The following is a 20,375-nucleotide window of genomic DNA, read 5'->3' as shown; positions in this document are numbered from 1 at the left end:
CACTCTCAGCTCCACTTTTCACGTCTTTTTTATCCCCAACTGTCAGATAGACCAACTCTGACAGTTTGTTTTACTCACCTTAAACAATATCATTTTTTTTTTCAAATACAAAAAAAAAAAGGTTTTTAAAATAGGCTTCTCAAGGGGAAAAAGAAATCCTAGCTAGTGTCTTTTCTCAATTGTTCAACATCGATGACATGCTTCTAGTCAAAAGGCCATCACCACATGACTATTTGTTGTGGTTGTAATGCTATTAATATGGCAACAATGGCTTTTTTAGGCATTATGAGCATCATAATACCTTTTTTATTTGCAAAAGATGGTAAGCATACTCGTAATAAGGTCTATCATCATTTAATAAGCACATCCAGTGTGTAATGTACACATTAGGAACTCAGAAAAATAGGTGTTAGCCTGCATTGGGTTCTTCCTTTTCTTTCTTTTGGTACCTTTACTTGCAAAAGTTTTTAAATGCTGCACCAGAATCAACAATTAGGTCATCATTATGATGGAATTTATGTATTTCAGTGGTGAAACAAAAGAATGAAACTCAAAACTGAGAAAAGTAACATTTGATCAAAATAAATGTTAAAATTTGCTTTGTTCGTGTAATATCGGCTATTAACAATTTAGATTTGTTCTCAATTGTAGATTAATCTTTTATAAATTATTAATGTACAAAACCATTTGCACTGAAATTTTTAGGAGCCTATATTGTCTAGTAATCGAGCGCACTCGTCAGAAAAATTTTATAAATTAAAAGTGTATAGAAAATTAATTCATTCAATTATATGAGTGTGTGGTGGCCACTGGACACAACCCACTGAAAACTTTTCCCAAGACTTGACATTTGTCCCTACCACATATCAAGACATCTCACTGTTTTGTGTTCTTATCTTGCTGCACTATAAAGTACTCCTACAGTAGACTAGGCTCCACTTGGATTGTATTTTTTTAAGAGTGTTGAGCTTTTTAAAAAAAAAAAATATTAAGCTCTCCTCCTCTCCTTTTCACCAACTTTTTTCTAATTTTTCTCATCCTTTTAGAAAAGTCTTCCTCTTTGGGAGGGAGATTGATTATTTTATTTTTTTAATCCTACTAAATTTTTTTAGTGACAATTCTTAGTTTCTCTTAAGGATTACTAATGAGAATTTTCCATTTCTCCTAGGGGTTTCTAGTGAAAATTTCCTTTTTTTTTTCTTCATTTATTATTAAATTTGAATTGATTTCAAACCTGATTGTTAGATTTGAAAATTTTTTGGATCTTAGGTCTCTCTGGACAGATTTTAGCATCATTATTTGAACTTAAATCCACTGATTAGCAAATCTAATTATTGCAATATGCACATAAGGGAGTTGTAGTGATTTATCTTGTTAGAAGACAACTTGAAAATTTATTATATTTTAGATATGTTCAAAAAAAATTTAAATCTATTGTATCTATTAAATTACAGATTTGATCTGCTATTTTTAGTCCATGTTTAACATACTATTAGGGTAGCAGTGTAAATGAAATCGTGTTGGATGATTTTTCAATAATTGCTTAATGAATTTTGCATTTATCAAAGATAAAAGAAAAGAATTTTGCTTGAATGTGTTTGTAGTACTTTACGCCTTGTTTGGATTGCTTGTTTCCGTCGAAAAATATTGTCATTTTTCGTGATCACATTTCCCTATCACCTTTTTCCCTCACATATATCAAATCGCTACAGTAATTTTTCCATAAAAAATGACGGAAAATGCAATCCAAACATTAATAAATGATGGATTAAAAAGTCAAAAATTATTTGTAAAGTAATAATCCTACTACTATAATCCTAAAGAAAAAAAAATATAAAAGATAGTGTAAAAAGTACATTTAAACTAGAAATAGATGTAACTAATGAGTGCAATATGTATTAGTATGATAATATAAACTACAAACTTGTGGAGCACATTGAAGTCTAGCATCATTAACCTAATCCTCATCACATTATGCCGGCATAAAATGTAGAGCTTCTTTTATTTTACACTTCAAATTCCTTGGATAATCACAAGAGGAATAGAGTTGAGGGGCTACATTAATTATTAGATCTTGAAAACAAGAACAAGAGTAGCCATAGAAATAGATTAAAACTTTTTTTAAGGCCTAAAACAGCAAGAAATGGTAAATCTTCAACAATCAAGCTGTAATGATAACGTGCATACATTAACATTCACCACACATTAAAACCGCAGTCAAATCCGTTTGCTTGGAATTTTGAGAGGGAACTTTTGAAGGGGCTTAGAGGAGGGAGAAACGAAGGAGACGCAGCTCCAGATCTTCCTTCACGCGCCATAAGCTTTATATGGGCTTTCAGATGACGTCACCCTTTTCCAGAATGAGATAGTAGAGGTAACAAATTTTCAGTAGTGATTTAAGACTTGCTTATTACTAAAGGTTTCTTAATACAAAAAAGAGATTTATACACTGTCTGCTACTGCTCTCCTTGAGAAATCGATAAATTTTTTAGCCGAAGAAATGAGATTTTCTTTAGCTTTTTAAATTATGATTAGTATAAATAAAAGACGATGTGACGCTCAACATTGCACGAAAAGGAGAGTAAGATGAATTCTATACTCTCGTCGGCGGTGGTGGTGCGATTTTACTGTCACTCTTTTGCCGGCGGGCACTATTAATGATAAGTTTGACCAGTTAAAAGCTGATGTCAGGCTGCGTTTGGATTGAAGAATTAAATAATACTCCATTGAGAAAAAGGGTGTGGAGTTTGGTGAATGTAATTAGATTATATTATGGTCCAATCATCCATCAGCATCCAATACTACGAGGCCAGTTAAATGTGGGGTATTTAGCCAATGGACATTTTATGAGTTTGGTTAACTGTTAAAATTTAAGACAAAGAAGGGATTCATTGATCCAGGAAGCAAATTTGACACGTTTACTAATTGGAATATCAGAGCAAAATAGTTTTCTTTTGGAGCAGTGCTAAGAACAAAAACATGGATATATCTGCCTTGGTAGCCTGATAGTGTAAAGTTTGGTAGATCAAGACAATTTCTATATTATCTGTGTTCTGGCAAACAATTTGAAATCTTATATAAGATGGAAAATTTTGAGGAAAGAGTATAATGAAGCATAGTTGCATAGGCAATATGCCCTGCTAATTTTTTTTTTTTTTTTTTACTTTATATTATTCAACCACTATGAATAGAAAAAAGAGTACTATATGAGAAACATAACATGTTACGGGTGTAAGACCCAAAAAATTGACATGTAGGTTGATTATTTTGATAGAGGCTATGGGCATTTAAAAAAAAAAAAAATGATTCAAGTGCTCAGCAGAGTGAACATTGGCAGGACCAATTCACTAAGCAAATTTATAGGTTTGGACCTAGGGCAAATTCTTAAATCTTGGAAGGAAATTTTTTGGCATTGCATATTAGCACCCCAAGGAGAATTGTATTGGAATTCAAGAAATGAGTACTCAAAAAATTCAATATCACTACTTTTTAAAAGTAAAATTAGAATTCACTATAGCAGTAAAAAGCTGTCCCAAACTTGTTAGGATGTTTTTACATGTTGGACCACGCCCCATTTAAAGGCACCTGGTCATGATCCTGTCACTTAATATGATTTTTTTTTTTTTTTTTTTTTTTTTATCAATTGTCATTCCTACTTCTACTTCTATTCTAACTACGGAGGAGGCTCAACTGAACCTACGGGGAACCGATGGGGACAGAACCATCACCGGATCAGATGGATACACTACATCACCAGATCAGACGGGTACACTACACACCTGTCTGGATTTGAAGCAGAGCCACAAGAATGGCATTTTGGTTGGAGGCAAGGTTTCAAACTTTACCTCCCACTCCACCAAAGCCTTAAGGGTTTGGTGGTGGCCACCAGCCCAAGAGCTGGTGGTTGTCACTTAATATGAATTGAGGGATGCAGATTATTTAGAGTTACAATGCAATTGCAAGAATTTTTAATGGCTAAGATCAGTCTATCCAACCTCGAACTGATTTCAACTATCGATTCGAATGGGCCAATCTCAAGTGTTAAAAGTGCTAGATCTCGCCTTATTTAAAAACATCTGATCATGATCCTGTCACATATTATGAATTGAGGGATGCGGATTTTCTACCGTTGCAGGTGCAAACTGCGAGAACTTTTTAATGGCCAAGATTAGCCCATTCAACTTCGCATTGATATTAGTTGTTGATTCGAATAGGCCAATCTTAGGGGTTAAAAGTGCCAAACATCCTTGCATTTGTACTTACAACCGCAAAGGATGCAGATCCTCAATTGGGAGTGATTTTTCTACAATTGACAGGATGCAAATTCTCTATGGTTATAGGTGCAATTGCGAGAACTTTTAATGCCCAATTCATCGAATCTTGAGATTTCGACTATTGATTTTTTAATGAGTCAATCTCGACCGTTAAAAGTACTCATCCATCACAGCTAGGTGTGTGACCCGGGTCGACCAACGGATTAATCAGGGCAAAACCCTGAATACCGTGGTAGGCAACCAAAAAAAAAAGGATGCAAATCTTGAATTGGAATTGGTTTTTCTTATAGATGACTCAAAATGATATAAAAACATAGGTGTAGCTTTTTTTATTTTACCTTTTAACTTTGAAGTACACATTAAGATACCCAAATTTCACTTAATTTATTATGTGAAAGCACACACTTGCATTCCTTTCAGCCCTTATATTTAGACGTTTTTCTAAATTAGTTTTATTCTTACCAAAAAATTAACTCCTGAACCTATCTTAACTGCTGAATTTGTCAAATGATAATAGTTTCTACGTCTCTTTTGTACATGTGTCGTACATCCAACCGTAATAGTGTATACACTGTTAGTGCATATAAGATTTACTCTTTACAATATCACAACAAATCCACTAATTGATTACAACTTAATATGTTAATAGCTGATATATATATATATATATTAAATTATGAATTATTTATCATTTTTGTTAGCTAAGTTATTAGTTATTCATCTACTTTTGCGGTCACCGATGTTTGTGTGTTTGTAGGGTATCAAGTATTTGTTCGATGGAGATTTTGGAAAGAAATGCATTTTTAACCATTCAGCTTCAGCAAAAACTTCTAGATCCAAAATGTCCTACTTTGCAAATCTGATTTAGAAAAATCCCTATGTACTTGCACATACATGCCCTGTTTTAATTAAAACCGAAAAGTTCATTTACCCAGTATCCAAAAAACAAGCGCTTCTAAGATAGTAGATTGCTTGAGATCAATTCCGTCTTTCACAAACAATGGTTAGGCCAATCAAGCAATTTAACAATTCATGCTTTTCTTTTTGGGATAACCATAGAAATAATGTCCCAAATCATTTTCCTAAGGGGAAAACAAAAATGTTTTGATAAATCTCCATGAACAAGAAGCTCATACCGTTTGATTCCCTAGAGAAATACTTTGTGTGAAAGTCCACCAGCACTGACTTTGGGAGCTGCATCAGTGATTCAGTTTTAAACACTCTAAAAGGAACATTAAAGCTACAAAAATAGAACAGCAATTACTTCCATCCTCCCAATTAACATAAATGGCAGACAAAACAGACTTCCTTTTCTCTTTTCCCATGAAAAGAAAATGTACTGGCTTTAACCATCATCTTAGAATAAAAACCTATTGATCAAACACTTCCCCTGTTATAATTCTAATACATTTGACATGTGTTGCAATAGCAGAAGAAACTAAAGAGAAGAGTCACTTTCTATAATCTATCTATTCATGTCTTTATTAAATAGTTTCATGATGCTACAAAAAAATATTGTTATAAGTCTACTACATTTGACATCTGTTACAACAGCAGAAGCAACTAAAGAGAGGAGTCACTTTCTATAATCTATCTCTTCATGTCTTAAAATAGTTTCATTATGCTACAAAAAAATATATTTCTTTCCTTTTCTTCCTTTACAGCCCAACTTTCCTCCAGAAAATAAAGCTAAAACTATGCATACCAATTTACAGTTCTATGCAGGGATGATGATGAATTCTACATAAAAAAAAAAAGCTGCAATATTAGCTTGAATCTATTTGAATTTCAAGCTAATAGAAAAACCAGCTTGGTTGAGCAGTTGAGCACACAGGAGGTCCTTGTAGCTTTGTCCCAAGCTTTGCTGACAATTGCAACCTTGAAGCAGTTCTATCTTTCTAGGAACCTAAGCCACAACACTACACAGATACGACCACTGAACGAGTACCATTCAGCACCAATCCATGTAAAAAAGCCCTTCACGAGATCCAATCCACACCCCCCATTCATGTTTCTGCCAGTAATCTTGGTCATCTAGTAATTCACCAGGTGTTCTTGCAAGATCTATCAGTGAGTCCCAAAAGAGTTAATCAGAATCCAGTCAATATGTATGTATGTGTACATTCACAGATAGGCACAAGTGTATATGTATCTAAATCACATAACATACACACACACAGATTATACCAGTATTTACTCAAATAACAGATTACACACAGATTATACTTTTGGATGAAGCAAGAAGTCAGTACATACCTCTCTTTGGCTTAAAGTTTATTAAAGTTGTGTACCTCTATTTGGAATCTACAATCTAAGATTGTCAACTTTAAAATTCTACTGCCACCAAATAATGATTGTTAGAAATTTAAAAAACAGCAAAATTTTGAGGATAAGTTGGCAGTACCTGCAGGTTTTGCCCAACAGACAACTGAAGGCACTGAACTCATGAATCGATTCTCAAAAAGCATTTCCCCAGATTTGATACTCCAAAGCCGCATTTTGCAGTCCTCACCACCTAACAAGAAGACCTTAAAATTTTTTATTTCAAATTCATAATAAAAAATATGCACACATTTAAAACCAATCACCTGACATAACAAATCTCTCTGTTGGGTCTACTCCAAGTTGTATGCGAGTATGAGAATTAACATATCCTTCATAAGATTGAACAGCACCTTTTTGGATCAGACGTTGATCATAAAGCTTGATCTAAAAAGAAAGAAGACAGTGCAAGATAAATTCTAATTTGCCTTGGAGAAGCAATTACCACAAAAACATTTCAATAATTCAGGAAAATAAGGTTAAATTTAAGGGTTAATCACATTTAATCCCCTTAAAGTATACCCCATTTCTCAGTTTACCCTCTAACCTTTAATTTTGCTCACTTAACCCCCTATAGGACAAAATTACCCTTGCATTATTTTGACTTTTCATTTACCTTGTTTTCCTTTCTTTTTCTCTTTCTTCTTTATTTAATTCTTCCGTTTTCCCAGAAAAATCTTCACCTTAATGATTGAAATTAAAAAAGAGGAATTGCAGAGATCTATCTTCTCCTTAAATGATTAAAAAAATATCCAAATCACTTTCCTAAAATAAAATTTTTTTAGCCTTTCAATTCTTTTAATTTTGGGTTTTTCTCTTTCCTTTCTAGTTTCTTATTTTTTTCCCAAGAAAATATCTTAAAATGAAATTGTGACCTGATTAATAATCATCAATTGAAATTTGTGACACATGGCATCATACAAAAAATCAAAATTAGTTTTTGATACCTTTTAAACTTTCACCCAGAAATATGCAATTACACACTCAAAACAAAAATTTTCGTTGAAATGGAATTTTCTATTGGGAAGGATGAAAGAGAGAAGAAAGAGAAAAAGAAATAAAAGAAAGGAAAACAATTTCATCTTATGATATTTTCTTGAGAATAAAATGAGAAACTAGAAAAGAAAGAGGAAAATCCAAAATTAAAAGAATTGAAAGACTAAAAAAATTGTATTTTAGGAAAGTGATTTGAATATTTTTTTTAATCATTTAAGGAGAAGATAGATCTCTACAATTACTCTTTTTTAATTTCAATCATTAAGGTGAAGATTTTTCTGGAAAAGAGGAAGAAATAAATAAAGAAGAAAGAGAAAAAGAAATAAAAGAAAGGAAAACAAGGTAAATAAAAAGTCAAAATAATGCAAGGGCAATATTGTCCTATAGGGGGTTAAGTGAGCAAAATTAAAGATTAGGGAGTAAACTGAGAAATGGAGTATACATTAAGGGGATTAAATGTGATTAACCCTAAATTTAATAATTAAAACCTGACGAACAAATGAGGATGTAGACCAAAAGCAATCATATCCCATTTTCACAAGAAACAACTCCATCCTTGTGTAACAGGCAAATTGATTTCAGAAGAAAATCATGATGAACATAGACCGAGCAGCTTCCACAGTACAAACAGAAAACTTCTCATAGACATGGCAATAGTCCCAGGCGTTCCAAACTGAATGGCTTTCCATTCATATCAAAATCAAAGCCTAGTTAACTGAATTGGTGGACAAAGTGATGAACAGTTATTGCGTTCTTTAAATTTGTAGACATAGTGAAGCAACGTGCAACTATGCATAAGGTCTCTACAAATTGTTTTTAATTGTCCTTCCTTAAAAAATATAGCACTGGAGCTAAACCGGATATGTAGTTTAGGATGAAAGGAGATCAACTACAATGGCATATTGAATTAACCAGTCAAATCACCGATAGGATGAATGGCGTGGAAGAAATTAATCCTTACAAGGACCAAACATGAGAACAAGAAGAATGGTTAGGGGGGAAAAATGGGTTCTGCAGACATGATTATAACATCACAGAGACCAGTTGTTTTGTGCTCATCCATCCATTCAAAACTCTTGCATAATCTCTTAATTGTGTGTAAAGGACTCATAGTGAATCTAAAGGACAGAAGCCAAAAAGCTTACCACTGGAAGTTGGCAGAAGATTAAACCAGAATTATAAATGTGAGTACAACTTGGAGATACCATATTTTAATAGCTTCTCCATTGAAGTCTTTCCCATGTAAGTCCAAGGTTATCACATCAAGTTTATGATTAGGTACTGCAATCTATATGCATCAATAATTAAATACATCATCATGACTAGGCTTAAATGGGCAAGGGTTTCAAATTTTCTTTCACCAAAAGCAGCCCAAGCAAGAACCTAAGAAGGCAAAACCAAAAGCATATTTGTTGCCATTGTAGGGTTTCACATTTGCTACAAGTATTGAGCCCTGTTCATACTGTTTTCACAGAAAATACCCCTGACCTATTGCCAGGCAACAAGAAGTTAGATAGAGGGAGAATGAAACATGGATGTTTTGTATCCTGGTCATATGTTGCAACACATTATTCTACATGCATCTTTGTGAAGAAAGTTGGACTGAAATATCAAATCTCAGGCTTCATGCAAAACTCAAATATAACATTTAAAAATCAAGTTTAAGATATTGAAAACTTATAATTCTCAAAGAACATATTTTGTATTATAATTCCAACATGATGGAATTATGACAGAAATTTTTTTTTTTTTCATTTTGCCTCAGTAAAATGAGCATATTGTATGAGACACTAATTGATGTTCTCGGACTATCAAAGCAAATAAGGCTAAGTATTGCATGGTATTCAAGAGATTCCAAAAATGAGCAAAAAAAATAGAATGCTGCAATTCAGAACAAATACCAACCGATCCATCCATGGAGCTTGCCAGAAAGTATTGATCATAGAGCATCAGTGACTTCAAGCTACATTCACAGGAAAAACAGCAGTTTGTTAAACATGATGAGTAGAAGAAACATACCAGAAAATTTTCCAGAAGCGCAACTAACCAAGCGATAGATGATGGCATTGATATCTTAGGAGGGTAATGCGCATTCCTTTGGAGCTGCAAAGGCAATTTTTTTACTTTCACTGACTCTCCAAAATCTAATACTCGTATGAAAGCTATAAAACCCGGAAATTACATTTCAAGGTATGAAACAAAATGCATAAAGATTAGTTACATGTGGGAAAAGGAGTATGCAACTGGACTATGGGTCGTGCAAGATTTAAGGAGCACAAAAGTTTTTAAAAAAAGAAATTTAAGGTAGTGTGAAAGAATTATCTTTCTGGGGTCTCTTTAACTCATAGTAAAGTAGTCAAATCAACTTCCATGCAGGACATATTTCTCATTGTCCTGTATATATGCTAGATTTTGCAGTTGAATTGTAATTAGATACAATAAGTTAACATATTATTTTAAAAGTTATCCAGTCTAGGAAATATGCGAAAGAAAATTGCTGTCACTTTTTTTCAATATTATGTCTAGCGACACATTTCCTGACATAATAACATAAATCTAAAAATATTCAAGTGGCTCATAAAACATCTCTATAATCGTTTTGACTCAATTCTCAGGTTGTAAATTGGCTATAGCTTCATTGGGTGATCTGTTATCCTTAACATCTCTCAACTATGTTTGTGTGTTTCTCAGTTGTCAGGCTAGAGTACAGAAGGAAGACATTCTACATTAGTGCATTCAACCTTTGGTCTTGAAGAATTGCGATGAACATTGGGATTTCGATGTTGAGAAGCAAAATCTTGACATTTCTGACGAGCATCAACTGTCAAAATTGCTCCGTTGCGGAGGCCACATAAAATGATGTTTCCCTGAAAAGAGAAAACAAAAGTCTCTAAAGGTATTAGAGAACCGCAATTGGAATACATGGAAACAACTAATCAAGCACATTGTCCATACTTCTGAAGCAAATGAGGAAAATATTCAATTTCATTCTTTCTTATGCATGCATAAAGTTGTTTTGGAGGCCAGGTCATCTTACAATAAGGTTGCAGGCAAAGGATGCAAAAAATAATGGCACCACATTGATCATCTTTACAAGGAGGCATATGGTGAAATGATTTCAAAAACCACAAAAGGTAACAAGCTGAAACAGTGAGTGGACCTATACTAATAGGTGAAATACTTCTTCCATCCATTTCATAATTACATTTAGAGTCATTTGAATAAAGAGAAAAATTATACTAGAAAGAAATGGGTATAGTGCAGAATATGCAGAATATAATCCTCCTAACGCCTAATAAACAATAGGGTTAAAATAACTTCCCTAATCCACTTAAAAAAAAAAAAAAAGAAACTCCCTATTCCACTACTGAAGACAAAAAGAAAAATAATAAAATGATGTACTAAAGCAGTTTAACTGGTAAAATCTCACATCTTAAAGTTCTCCAGTTGAGGTCCATCATAATTATCCACAACATGATTGCATTCCTGTCAGTTCTCCTGCCTAAGCCCAGCAACACTCAAATCTAGTGTACAAACAATTCCATATAACAGAATAACTGAATGGTTAAATCTACTTCTCACCGAAAAATCTACCCAAAAGATTTCATAATCTTCTACCCATAGTATTGTAAACAGTAGACAATACATAATTATTAAAGACAAGACGAAGGAAAAACAAGACTTAGTGCTTGGAGAAGTTATTGACACAGTGAAAGCAAACCATCTAGATTTTTTCCAGCAATTGCAAAAATGAAAGCAATCAAGATTTGGCAAATGATATCTTCTACATGTGGAATATCAGGGGTTGCATCTACTGTAGCTTGGCATAAACTAGTCTGGTCAGAGAGTTTAATCCCAGAGTTTGCTTTCATTTTCAGGCTTTTATTCCAAAAAGGCTCGCTATGCAAGATAGACTCCGGATCTGAGGAGATCAATCTGATGATACATGTATGCTATGTAATAAATATTTTTTTTTGTCTTTTGTCTGATTGACAATGTTGTTCAGAGCTGGCCTACTGAGCTTTGCTGGTTTAGAGAGCACTTTAATCAAAATATATTTGCATGTTAGAAACATGCAAAAGCTCTCATTAGCTGTTCCAGTTCACCACAGTTGGAGGGCCAGAAACATGATTATGTTCAGAACTAAAACTGTTTTTGCTCTTACCATTGTTGGAAGTGCGGTAATGCATGTCAGAGAGGTACATTTAGAAGTATATAACTAGGATATGGCTATGGAATGGAGCTCTTATTAAAAAACTGGCGTATCGTTACTGATTGCTACATAATTTTGAAGTAGCAAAGCAGGCAGATCTATCTGTATTGATGATATAATATGCACCTCAACACTGATGTTTAATAAATCTCCTACCCAAAAAAAAAGGAAGAACATAGCAGATCACTATGCTTAGGAAGGATGTAACGGGCAGCTTCTTAAATTTCATAGGCCATGTAATTACTTCACAATTCTTTGAGAAGTGGCTAATATGATATCTATGCCACCATTAACTTGATAAAGTTCATGCATCACAATTCTTTAAGAAGTGGCAAATATGATCTATTCCACTATCAAATCGATATAAAGGCCATGCGATGAGAGCAACTACTTCATTATGCATCTAAGAAAAAGCCATTAATCAATTCAAATTACCGGATTATCAAGTTGTAGCGATAAAACGTCACTTTTACAGTGCAAAACCTGTGATGCCACTCGAGATTCTACGTTTACTAAGAAAGCTCCACGATTGGCACCTGTAGCAAAAAGGAAAGAAGTATTACTCCAACAAACATATGTATTTACATGTCATACATCAATAAATACTGCTATGGAAATATGTCTTGCATAAGAAGCCAATAATAAGTGAAATTGCCCATGGGGTGAAGGATACAAGTTACTCCACTTATGCAAAGACAATATAAAAGACAGTTACATGACATTTGTTTAAGCAGACAGGGAAAAACTTTACTGGTGAATAAAGAAAATACTTTGCTGCAAATCAACAAGATATTGAGGAACTCTCCAGAAGTAAGGGACAAAGATCATCAAAGAATAACAGAAAACTCAGGCCACACTAATGTCAAAAACAATGTCAAAAGGAGTTTTTCTCCATAAAATGCATTCTGGTTTATGCTATAGTGCTTGATGTCTACATATTACCTATGAAGAATTCATTCCACAAAAGCAGAAATAAGAATTAGATTACATGGGCTTCTTTTTTTTCGTTTTCTTTCCCTCATTATAACCATTTGTGGATAGGAATAAAAATTGATGTTCAAGCGGAATTAGATTGTGCTTATACTGAAGCCAAAGATTTGACCAGAATAAAAGTAAAGGATGAAAATAGAGAATTTTTATAACACATTATGTGGAAAGAAAAGAAAACAGATGATCTTGCTAAATGCATTCTTGATGGATGTGAGGTAACTAATTTTGTAAACTAAGCATTTCACACTGCAACAGATAGAAACGTTGTAAAGTAAACAAGTTCTCAATCAAAGATCAAGTCTTAGAAATTACCAATCGCTACTTTATCCCCATTATAGCTGCAATCTGCATCCCAAATTGTACTTTCAAAAGAAGCAAGCCGACGAAGAGATTCTGAAGTGCTTGAGTAATATCCTAATGGTGCAGTCACATCCATAATGTATGCCACTCCACGAGATGCTCCAGAACCCATAGTAGTTATTCTTAGGTTTATTTGTCAAGGAGTACACATGCAACAAAAAATTATACTGCTGTTTAAGTTCTAAGCATCTAAACAAGATAAGCTCCCGGATTGATGTACTTGCAAATTAAAAAATGCATCAACTAGTGGTGGTTAGTCTGAACTACAAAGAAACAAACAGACCAAAGAAATGAGCATCCCACAGAGAAAATTTGTGAATTGCTCAACATAACAGCAACATATAAAATGAAGTTAACAATGGAGATCCTGCAGCAAAACACATTACCTATCGTAAAACAGCTGAGATCAACCACCTTAGGAGTACCTAAGAGTTACCAGTAAGACAAAGACCAGAACTGTCACCCCAGAAATACTCACACAAACTCCAATGAATATCTAAAAGTTTTCAAAGGATACAAAACATTCCTTGTCAAAGCCCCGTCAACAGGCATCCGCAACATCTTGATGCAAGTTATGTCAGAACCCATAAAGATTGAAGCGTGAACAGGCATGCATAAATTATGCGGTGCTATGCATTCGGTTTGCTGCACCTTGTTGACAGGCCATACTGGCTCCGGAGAACATTCGATCTCATAATTAAATTCTTGTTCAACATTTCCAACTAGGAAAAGACTGGAAAAAAAAGGTCCGGAAATCAACACATTAAAGAGCACTTTGTAACAATTCCCAATAAATGCTTGAATGTTTCCTGAACAGTAATATTTCAAAGGAATCCTTACATTGTAAATGGCAAACAACTAAGCGTTGTGAAAGTTCAATACCAGAGTATTGTCAACATATTTGGCAAGCATAGAGTCGCCTGAGTAGGTCTTACACATGGCAATATAAAAAAGCAAGATGGGTGATCAGCTTTCTTTGACCAATGACTACAGGTTTCTGTGGCCTATAATGGTCTAGTTCTCTTCAGTCATATATATGAAAAGCCCATACAGCCACACTAGTCTATGTTTTGGGATTTCAGACACAAAACTAGAATCACTACCTGATTATCTGTAGAACTCAAGATTTTTTCTCCCCTTTCACTTCCTCTTTTCTTTATTTACTCCATCTATCAGTATTTCTCTCAACTAATTCATCTTAAATTTCAATTTGTACGCAGAAATACCTCACTTCCTTTTGTTCATTTTCCCATTAAGCAATGTGCTCCTGAAAAGAGCCTTCCATGCCTACTGGTCGTCAGTGTCTCATCAATAGGCACATAATTCTCAAAAATGTAGGGGAAAGCAAAACCCAAAAGACTATTCATTAATTTGTTAAATAAGTAGACAAATCCAATTCAACATTCAATGTCAAAGATACCTCAATGTACCGTTTAGACCACCAGCCAATAATATATCAGTTTCCAATGTGCCAGCTGGCGTGTCAATATCAATATTCATCTGTTGCACCACGTTGTCAACCTTCTTTTGGGTCTGACCATACTTCCATATCTAAATGCATAGGAAAACAAGAGAATATGGATAAAGAATCTCATAGCTCTTGTTTGACAGGGGAAAAAAACAAGAAAGAAAGTATAGCAGTTTACAGAATTTTAAAACTTATTAAGTAATTAATACATAACAAGTTTCTCTCTAATGAATAACTTCGTTATTGACACATTAAGAATATGTTCCCTACTCTTTTCAAACAGTCAGAAGTTAAACAACAAGAAAGCACATCTTCTTAGTTTCTTTATGAGGTTTAAAATTATTTCTGATGTGTCACTTCAGTTACTGCACTGTAAATGGAAAGCAGTAAAGACCATAAGAGATTAATTGATTCCTTAAAACTTATCTTTAGTAGGAAAGAATCATTGTAATCGAGCAAGCAGAGATGAAGAAAGCAAATACACATGCACACCACTACGATATCATATGGTAAACATTCTCCATCAAGTCAACCGAATACACAAATGTGCAACACTGACAATAACTCTAAATCTAAGGTGCAAATCATTTCACCATTCATGTCTAGTTTTATCCAACCTCATGGTAATTGGAAATGGTATGTAAAAATCTCTATTGATAACTGACTTGGAGAAGCATACCAGAGGTTGTGATGCTTGTTTATTTTGGCATGTAGTTTGAAAATTAAATTTCCCTTTTCTGGAAGGGATTATGTTGCCGCACAGCTCCCTGAACTGAAGTATCTTACTCCTACTTTTCATCCAACTCTGTGTCCTTCTAGCCTGAACAGATAAATAAACAACTTATATCACAGAACAGAATCCGAAAACACAAACAAAAGAGTAAGAAAAAAAAAACAGCATTTTAAGCAACTCAGATATACTAATAATAGGAGAAAATAAATCAAAAGAAGAAGCTTATCAGTCCACCTATTGATTTGCAGGTTAACTCATAGCTATGCATCTAGTTCGTTGGATTCCCATCACTGATATTCTAAATAACAACTGAGAAAGCATAATGACATCTAAGCTAGAGAGGAAAGAGAGAGAGAAAAAAAATCATTGCATGTTGCTGATATCACCAACTTTCATGACAAAAAAAAAAACCTTGAATCTCCCTTTCTATTTACAAATTATTCGGAATCGGAAGGTGATCAATATATTCATAAGTTGCCCCAATCTACAGGCTATATGCCATTAGCTGCCAACCAACACTGTCACACTTCTCTTAAGACATTCCAATACATTACACTTTCTTGGAACATTTCCACAACTAAGTACAGATAAAAAGCAAATTTCCAAATCCTCAAAGTTTGGAAGCAATTGGTCACTCGTGATATTCTCAAGATGTGATTAAGAACACAAGTTAAAAGAAAATAATGTACAATATGAAATAAAAAATCCAGAAACAATCCGCTTCATAAGCAAACTTAACACATTGTGAAATTTCATTTAAGAAAAGGATACATATGGAAAAACTGTGTTCTCTACACAATGAAGTGTAATTCAAAGTGCACATTTAATTTTTTTTTTGAAGTAACATGATTGCATATATGCTCATATACTCCTGTATAAGTTAAATTTTATAAAATACAAACTTATGTACATGGTCACATAGTAGGTTAGCTTTTCCATTTCAGTACTATGTATAATAACAGGCTATCTACCATTTTGAAGCCTTTATATGTAAGTGATAATCAACTAGATACATGTCCCAATTAAATTTGTCTTCAACATGACATACTCCGTCTTGGAAAAGATGGTGTCTTTAAATCTGATAAACTCTTTCAAACTCACACTTACCAGCTTGCTACATTACATTCAACTTCAACCAGACCTCACAATCACCATTTTGAACAAGGCAATATAGCAAAACAAAAGCAGCACCAAGAAAGTACAATCCATGTTGGAGCTCTGAGATTCTAGTCATAAATTGAAATGCTAACAATCACATCAACAACAGTAATTGAACCAGGAAAAAAAGGTGTTCGACAAAGCAGTTTTTGACTGCTCGATGCTTGTAAAACCTCCTTCAAAAGCTAAACTCTTCCTTTCTTCCCAAAGCAAGCTTAAAAAGTCGTGGATTCAATAACGAGACAAAAAATTAAATTGCAAGAACATCATTGCCTTTTTTTTTTATCAAGTCTCGTTTGACAATTAAACAGTAAAATCTCCAGCTTTCCCTTTTGATTTACGGATTTGACTACAAAAAAAAAGGGAAAGGAAATGAATAACACAACTCCAACTGCCAACTTCCGTTATAGCAGCAATCAAATTCTCAACCAAACTTTTCTCAGAACCAAACAAGGAAAATCAAGAAATTTAGAATGCACTAACAGAAAATGAGCAAGCCCTTAAAACGATAAACCGAAAAAAAAGGCTTCTTCACATAAACCAGGAAAAAAATTTACCTGGTCCGATTCTGAGGCTGGTTTTTGAGATTTGTCAGCAGAAGAAGAAGACTCTGATTTCCGCTTTCGAGAAGACCCAGGAATTGGACCACGCGTAGGGAAGAACCTTTTCTTCTCCTCATCATAGTAATACCCCGCAATTTCTGTAGAATTAATTGTACACAAATCAAATTCATTTCAATGTACAAGAATCATTAGCTTAATTCGAATTACTAATCAGTAGGGAAGAGAAAACCTCTGGCCATTCTCGATGAAGCCCAGCAAGAAGCCTGGTTGTCTTTCTCTGTGTGCTAGTGAATATGAACTTGTGTGTGTTTTTGCCGCTTCCAACGTTGTACTTAGTCTGACCAGCTGACTCAAGACAACTCCGCCACAAGACAACACCACCAACGTTACTATCTAATGGGAAGGAGAACGGTGAAGTTTTGCCAGGTGGCCACCGCCCAGGAAAGCCTATGGATCCTGTGTCTTTTCCGGTCTACCGAAATTTGAAAGTGGAAAGATGACTCACGATTTCATAAACAGGCATATTTAGAGCATTTTCTTTTCACGCCTTCTCAGGGTAAGCAACTTAAAAAGGCATAAAGGCGTGTACAAGACAATGGGTTGATTATATGCTTAGGATTATGAATTATGAATACCCTTCAAAGGCCACGCCTTCTTCCATCCTTTTAAAACTATCTCCCTTGATCTCAAATAAGATGTACCCACACATTAACATAATTCGTATTAGTTAAAAGTTAACCTTATATTGTCACGGTCGGATGTATGATATATAATTTAAGATATATTAAAAAAAAAGGTCAATCTACGGGCACCTGTTAACATATATTTCAGTTGTTAGAATTTTAGAAATAGAAGACTAATTAGAGAAAATGTATAAATGTATGGAAATTAATTTGGAAAAGTGTATAAATGTAAGAGAAAATAGTAATTGTTATTATTTATATATATGGGCTAGGTTAGCTAATTTGTAAGTATGTTAACGATACCCACAAGGCACCTGTTAGGAAAACCCTTGCAAAAAAAAAAAGGAAATCATGAGACGAGTCATGACCTTATAGTAACCTAATTACAAATAAGAAGTGTCGTGGCAATCTAATCCCTATTAATTGTGTTGGGCTAGATCTTTGGGATATCTGGGACTACCTTGAGTATGAGCCCAAATAAGGTGATAAAGGTTGAAGTAAGAGAATTATTTTGGAGGATCGTTGAAGTAAGAGTTTATTGCCCTGATTAGGACTGTCAATGGGGCCGGACTAGTCCGAGTTCAGCTCGTTTGACCCTAAAAAAAGTCCCATTAACCCAACTTTTTAGTGAGTCGATTTGAGATTGAGCCTAAAAATAAGTCTGAATTAAATATGAGTCGAGTTTGGATCTCATTAGACTCAAATCCGTCATAGGCCCGACCCTTTAATTATCTATATATATGTATGATATTTATATTTTAATATTGTGTATAATTATATATCCAAATATATTATTACTAAATATTAAATATAGATAAATTACAAAACACAAAAATATATCTGAAGACTCTTGTACCAGTTTTCTTGAGAGTCAATATTAGTAATGCATAACTGAATATCTAACTTTTCTTATTGGTTGAGTAAATTTTTGTGTTGGCATAATATTGGTTGATTTTTATTTATTTATTTTGTCTAGAAACACAAATCATCAACCATGTTTGGATTCAAATCACAAGGTTATAAAGAAGTTTCAACCTTTGAAAATTTATTAGCTTATGACCACATGTTTTATTACTATTTTTCATGTATTTTGAATGAATTAGATAAAAATATTGTTCAAAATTTGTTGGTCTATATACTTTTTAAAAACTATTACTTGTTCATATTTAGTTTTAGTATTGCAATCTTGTAAATGTTAAATTGGTTTTAGAACTTAATAGTTATAGTAATTATATTAAGAAAATTAAGGAGTAATAAGTGAGTTTGGGCTAAACTCGAATAAGACTCACAACCCGAATATTATGTGAGTTGAGTATGAATTTCACATTTATTAATTCGAAACTCATAGCCCGAACCCTGAAGATGTTACAAATTAAATGAGTTGAAATTGAGCTTATGAAAACCTAATTCATTAGCCCCGATTGATAGGTCTAGCCACGATAATCCTCTCCTTAAAAAAATATTTTCAAACTAATGCAGTTTCAAAATTTATTCCCCTGTTAATCTACTTGATGCCATGATGTGGACTTCAAATAAGAAAATCTAATCACGCTTAAGCTTTTCCTGTTATCTTTTGTTTTTTTTTTTTTGAGAGGTACAATCCCCATTAAAATGTTAATAACTACTCTTAGGAGCTTAATTGCTAATTCACATTAGATGAACCCACAATTATTTTTAATAGTTCAAAATTTACCACTTGTATACACACTCTAAAGTGAATAAAAGTTCTTCTCTATTTATTATTGATTGTCTACATTGAGGAATTTCTTAATATATTTGAAAATTTCTTAAATAGTCATAAAAAATTTCTTGCCATGTGTATGATGAAACGCCATATAGATAAACTAAAAATCTTTGGAGATCTATTCTATTAATTCATGATTTTTCACTCTTAGAATGCACAATGATAACTCTTCCAAATGTCGACTATCAACTAACCTTGGTGTTAATTTTTGTGCTTATTATGACATGCTTCAATTCTCTACAGCGAGACAAAAAATCAATACAAGATTTTTTTTTTTGTCATTTCCTTTTTCCTTTAAAATGGAACTTTTATAGTACTCATTAAATGATGATCATTATCTTGAACTACTCACTAGTGTGTTATACTATCTGAGTTTTCCCAAACTTCTTGAAATGTATAAAGTCAGCAGTTCATCATCATTTATGTTATTGCATATAACAACTTATAAAGAAAGAAATTTGTGATATAACAATCAAAGAACAATGCTAAGGAGGAAAAATAAAAGCGACATTGTCAGAAGATAGGATATAATTATATGTGACATACATGGATTTGCTGTTTGTTGCCATAAGAGTAGACAAGAGCAGATATGTTGTTATTGTTCTCATAAAAGGGGTAAATTTTCTTTGCAAAACTATTGCCATTAAAGGGATAATTGATAATTTTAAAGCATTAATTAATATGGATTTATTTTCCTTTCTTAGTTTGCTGCCTATAGTGTGCCTGTAGAGCACCAAATATATAGAAAAAGAATTATACAACATAAGAAAGAAACTACTTACAATTTATTCTTTTCTTTTGATGGAGATCGATTGACAAGGGAATAAAATCTTTCCGATTGACAAGGGAACAAAATCTGAAGGAGGAAATT

General features: G+C 33.5%; 1 protein-coding gene across 2 annotated transcripts; it reads right to left on the bottom strand.

The window, feature by feature from the left end:
- Positions 1 to 5,832: 5,832 nt before the first annotated feature.
- Positions 5,833 to 17,772, bottom strand: LOC113707816 (uncharacterized). Of its 2 annotated transcripts, XM_072064871.1 has the most exons (13): positions 17,307 to 17,772; positions 17,072 to 17,214; positions 15,303 to 15,443; positions 14,576 to 14,706; positions 13,673 to 13,888; positions 13,108 to 13,277; positions 12,241 to 12,341; positions 10,334 to 10,459; positions 9,640 to 9,695; positions 9,498 to 9,555; positions 6,863 to 6,983; positions 6,679 to 6,789; positions 5,833 to 6,338 (listed from the first exon to the last, which is right to left on the bottom strand). In XM_072064871.1, the coding sequence occupies exons 1-13, from the start codon at positions 17,314 to 17,316 to the stop codon at positions 6,226 to 6,228; spliced, it is 1,497 nt and encodes a 498-aa protein (XP_071920972.1). In that variant the 5' UTR covers positions 17,317 to 17,772; the 3' UTR covers positions 5,833 to 6,225. The 2 variants fall into 2 exon arrangements, 1 of the variants encoding a protein (XP_071920972.1); XR_011821022.1 differs by lacking the exon at positions 5,833 to 6,338 and having other exon boundaries at positions 9,494 to 9,555.
- Between the last annotated feature and the right edge of the window lie 2,603 nt (positions 17,773 to 20,375).

Source organism: Coffea arabica, chromosome 9c (assembly GCF_036785885.1).
Source record: "Coffea arabica cultivar ET-39 chromosome 9c, Coffea Arabica ET-39 HiFi, whole genome shotgun sequence".
Classification (NCBI taxonomy): Eukaryota; Viridiplantae; Streptophyta; class Magnoliopsida; order Gentianales; family Rubiaceae; genus Coffea; species Coffea arabica.
This window is presented reverse-complemented; position numbering and strand designations above follow the sequence as displayed.